General features: G+C 42.1%; 1 protein-coding gene across 1 annotated transcript in view; it reads right to left on the reverse strand.

Annotated features, from left to right (window-relative positions):
* Positions 1-4448: 4448 nt before the first annotated feature.
* SHQ1 (SHQ1, H/ACA ribonucleoprotein assembly factor) overlaps positions 4449-5083 on the reverse strand; it is a gene marked incomplete at its 3' end in the record, with an annotated part of 28546 nt that continues 27911 nt past the window's right edge. Inside the window, 1 exon segment of the mRNA XM_008940721.1 lies at positions 4449-4569. Coding sequence (XP_008938969.1) covers positions 4449-4569 — 121 coding nt within the window.

Consider the following 5083-nt stretch of genomic DNA (forward strand, 5'->3'; position numbering starts at 1 on the left):
ATAGTCCACGCTTGAGCTGGCATGTTACACCTACAGTCACCAAAATGAGCAAGATGAGGTTTGTCTTTGGTTGTGGAGCAGATACACATGAAGGTGTAAGTACAGACCTTACATATACTTACCTAACAGTAGCATAAAGCACACATACATTAAAGCAGCCTATATGCAAGTCAAGTTGCAGATAGAGTTCCACAGAACACACTGAGGGAATTTAACAGCTCACCTCTCTGAACACACAGACCTCCTTCACTGCATGGCTTGAAGCTACTGCAACACAAATAATGATTGCATAATTTGTTACAATAAAACAGGTCATGAGTAAAAGGTGAGACAGTAAGTTAAAAAGTAGAAAAACAGTGATAATGGAAGCTGACACAACTCCTGTAGGGTCACAGACATGTAACTCCCCTGTGGCAGAAGGGAGAAAGCTCTCCTGCAACAAATCCACACCTAGATCCCCTGGCCTTAGCAGCCCATACTGCAGCAGTCTCCCCAAAGCTCCTTCTCCTCTCCCTCACCTCCTTCTGCTCAATGGAAGGTGTGAAAGATGGAGATAAGCTCAAACTTATCATGCAAATTCAATTATAACTACACCTTGGAAAGGCTGCCATATGTACCATAGTGGTTTGTAAAAGCTCTGACCTAAAGGAAAAAAAAGTATGCAAACCAGACAAATTAAATTTAGTTTTATTATGGAAATGAAAGTAATAACAGAAGTGACAGCAGGGTGGATGATAAGCTCACTTAGCAGGGGGATCAAATGAAGTGATGACATGTCATTATGACCTCAGGGGTTAAAGATGCAATTTTCCATCTGGCTGCATCTGGCTTTTCAACATAAATGTTGACACCACCTGCTGAGATTTACTACAAGCTGCCTCCACAGGTCTTTGTCTAGCTTTTGTTACCCAGGTTAACGTTTACTTTTCCCTCTTTTCTGATCAGCTGTGCTGAGTAACATGCTCCCTTTCTTCAAAACCTAGTGAAGAGTTAAAAGGATTTCACACACCACTTTATGCAACAGATCAAATTATTAAGAGTCCACAAGCAGCTCAGGGAGAGATACCACAAACTTAGAAAGCAGGTAAAATTAAGATCACAAAGAGGAAGACGAAATTTTAGCTACACTTGCTAATATCTTGCATTGTCCAAGACTTCTAGGAATCTTAGTAACAGGTACCTGAATAAAATAATTCTTTGGGAAAAAAAACAAAACAAACAAACAAAAAAGACAGAAAGAACAAACTAAAATCCTTAGCATCAAAGAACTAGCTTGTACTCACCATACCAAACTGACTACTAGCCACCTGCACGTTTCACTCAGCAGCTTAATCATTTCCAATTCTAAATACACTGTGCTTAAAATAAATCATCTTTTGCCAGCCCAGTGACACAGTCACTTATTCAGCCACAGCCAAACTATGATCTCCAACCAAATTTTTAATCAGCTATTGACACACAGTTGGCTATGAGGTTTTTGTTTCCACATTTAGTATTTAAAAGGTATTACCTCCCAGTGGTGTTCCTCTCCTGGAGGCTTAATCTGGAATAGGACTCTAGGCTTACTGCCACTGGAGACTTCCATTACATTTTTGCCCCTGCCAAACTTTTTTCTAAGCCTCCAGCTCCCACTTCTCTCTGCTGGTACAGGTGAACTATAAAGCTTGCTTCCAGCTGTTTTTAAAGTGCCCAGATTTTTCACTAAAAAGAACCTCCAGTCTCTTTTAACTGTTTAAACAAAGAGGCCCCAAGCTCCACTAAGTCTTGGTTGCATACCAGGGAAATAGGGGAAGAAAAGAGCAACTCTCCACAGATTTGGAGTGTGCCCTGGGACTACAGCTATGAAAAGATGGAAGAAAATGGAGACAAAGAAAGTTAATGAAGCTTGCATGGAGCAAAGAATAGCTAAAAAACAAAACAGAGAAAAGTATCCAGATGGATCAGACACAACTTCACTGAAAGACCATCACAAAAACACCTGCAAATACCTTCCCCTCCCAAAACTCTTCCATCACAAGGGGAATTACCAGAGGCATGGCATAACCACCTTCTGCTGGAGTGGAAGAGGGAGCAGCCTCCTCTCTGATGCCCAACTCCCCCTGGGGAGCTGGGAACCCTTGTCCCTGGCAGAGTCACCATCTGTTTCTGTACCCACCAAAGCATTTTCTGAATGACTAGTGAGCGTTGTTGTTCCCTTCAGTGTGAGTGAACAGTGTTCCTGTTTGCTTCACACACACTTAACTTCAAGCACTGCTTCACTGCTGAAGTGAACAGGAATGGCTCAGGCATATGCTTAAATGCCTTCCTGATTCAGACCCTAAATATAGGAACAGTTTCTGCAGTTCCTCTTTCTCTTGTTCTCCTAATGGCAGACAACTATTGTGCCATGTCATGGTGACAATAAGAGAGTTTAACTGCTCTCTATCCAGAAGCTGTCAGTTCTGCTTCAGTGGTACATGATGTATGTGTCTGGGAGTGAGCGTGTTGGTGGATCAGTCACGTATATCTACCATACATTTCTTTGTGCTGGATTTAAAAAAATCCTTGGTTTTCATGACTGACTTGCTAGATGTTATATTTATTGATATAGGCAGCAGTGATGTTACTGTCTTTTGACTCATCTCTTTGTGAAAGACACATGCAATAACTTTCTCCTTCATTTGCTGAACTTTTTCAACTCAGCCTGAACAAGGATTTCCCCACACTTGTGTTTAAGGTGTGGCCAGAAAAGGCCTCCTCAGAAATGGCCCTGTAACATGAACAGGCTGTTCCTGTAGCTGAGCAGGACTGAAGAATCAATGTGTTTGGAAACACAGGCAGTTGCTTCAGAAATTTTGTGCATTGTCACCTACAGGCACAGTCATTGAAAGCATACAGGGAAGAATCAACAGTATCTACAGCATGTCATAAGCAGCTATGCACTGAAGGCCTTGAATTCCCTAAGAAGTACTGGTGAGGTCACACCTAAATACACAGCCTAGGCAAGCTGGCTCAGTTCTCTTTGACATTCCCCTTTCTGATTATGATTACTACCAAGTTCCCTCCCTATCCCCTCACTGCTTCTTCTATCTTCTGCACTTCAGAAGTTTGTTTGGTTTTATTGTTTTTTTTTTTTCCTCCCACAGTCCCTCATTAAATTGTGAGCTGGGATGCAAAGACTATTCTTAACCATTGTTTTATGAGTCTATATATCACTATATTAACAAATATGACAATGGCATTTTTTGTGTTTATACCATCAACACCTTCCTTTTCAGAGAAATACTACTTGCAACTCATACACATACTTCTGTGGGCCTTCAGAGAAGGCTGTGAAGACATAAAAAGAGAAGGAGAAAAAAGCTGTATGAAAAAGAGAATCAATCTGAGAAGAACAATATAAAGCTTAGGAAAATTTGAACACATTTTTCTTTGTTCATTTAATCCCTTTCTCACTGTTTTCCTACCAATACTTGTAACCAGTGACGCTGTAAAGTTCCTGAGACTCTGGAGCTAAGTAAAGCCACACTGAAGCCACTGGAAGAGCACACGTGAGACACAGAAGTGCTGAGGTGCAGAGACCTTCTCTGGAAGTGGCAGAGTCACTGTCTCCTCTCAAGTGAAGTGGAGCCAAAGCACACTGCCAGGGAGAGAGAGCTGGCAAACAGCTACAGGGCAGGAGTACACAGCACACAGAGGTTTGTGACACCTATTCTGGTGTTCATCAGAATATAAGAAAGACCACAATGAAAATTCTTCAGGAGCTGTTCCCCCCCCAAGATCACCACTATAGTCACGAAAAATCACATTTTTATTTAGGATGCAATTCCTCCCTCCCTTCTCCAATGATGTCACCACATAAAAATATGCACTGAATGTCTTTGCCTTTGTAGTAAGAATAGCTGGATGGCCAAGGTTACTGAATGAACCAAACCAATCACACTGGGGACTGGAGCATGTCTGAGGAGGAAAGGCTGAGAGCACCAGGGCTGCTTAGCCTGGAAAAGAGAACACTAAGAGGTGATCTGATCAATGCTGACTCTCATCTAAAGGACAGGTGACAAGACAATGGGGTCAGATTCTTCAGTGGTGCCCAGTGACAGGACAAGGAGTAACAGCCACCCATTGGAAGCCAGAACGTTCCACCTGAACAGAAGGAAAGAATTCTTTCCTGTGAGGGTGACAGAGCTCCAGAAAAAGCTGCCCAAGACAGGCTGTGGAGTCTCCTTCTCTGGAGAGATTCCAAACCCACCTGGACGCCATCCTGGGCATCCTGCTCTGGGTGATCCTGCTGGAGCAGTAGGGCTGGACAAGATGATCTTCAGAGGACCCTTTCTGCCCCCACCATTCCATGATTCTGTCTGATTTTCATTTGTAAGATAGAATTTATTTTGATTTTACTGATATTGGTTCATAGATGGAATTGTACTAAAAACATTTCCCATATCAATAGCTACTTAAGAACTTACTTGGATTTTTGAATCCAGATGCAATAGTCTGTAATGAAGAGATCGTTAAGGATGTAGGCAGGGTCGTTCTCCATAAAAATCCTGTGAATGTCCAGCAGACACTTCAAAACTGCAGCTTTTCCTGGAAATAGATTATGTTTGTAATTCACTAGAAATCAGAATAGATAATCTTTATCACCTTCTGACCTTTGAGGCTTTAATAACCATGTTATCTACAACCACCTTGTACCTTTGAGTTGATTCACAGTCTCAGAAGGGCAGTAATATGACTATGCCCTTCAGTATCCACATCTATGTGGGTGTTGAGCCTCTGAATTCAACTCTGCAGAGCTTCAAGGCAAACCCTCTAAGCTGAAGCAGCCATCTCCCCCAGCTTTTCCACTCTGAGCTGTGCTGTCCCAAACAGTCACAGAGTGCACCATATTAAAAAAAGAAAAAGAAAAAGGCAAGCTGAAAAGTAACTCATCAGTAACAAAAAGTTATTCCCCATCATTTATCTGAAGGAAGAGAAAACCTATTTCCCTGTGTGCCTACAGAAATACCTGTGCTGGGAAGTAATATGGTTTGGAACAAAAAGCCCACAGCAGGGTCAAGCTGTGGGACCATCCCCTAACATCAGACCATTGCCTTGAATT

Source organism: Merops nubicus, unplaced genomic scaffold, assembly GCF_000691845.1.
Source record: "Merops nubicus isolate BGI_N331 unplaced genomic scaffold, ASM69184v1 scaffold45, whole genome shotgun sequence".
Lineage (NCBI taxonomy): Eukaryota > Metazoa > Chordata > Aves > Coraciiformes > Meropidae > Merops > Merops nubicus.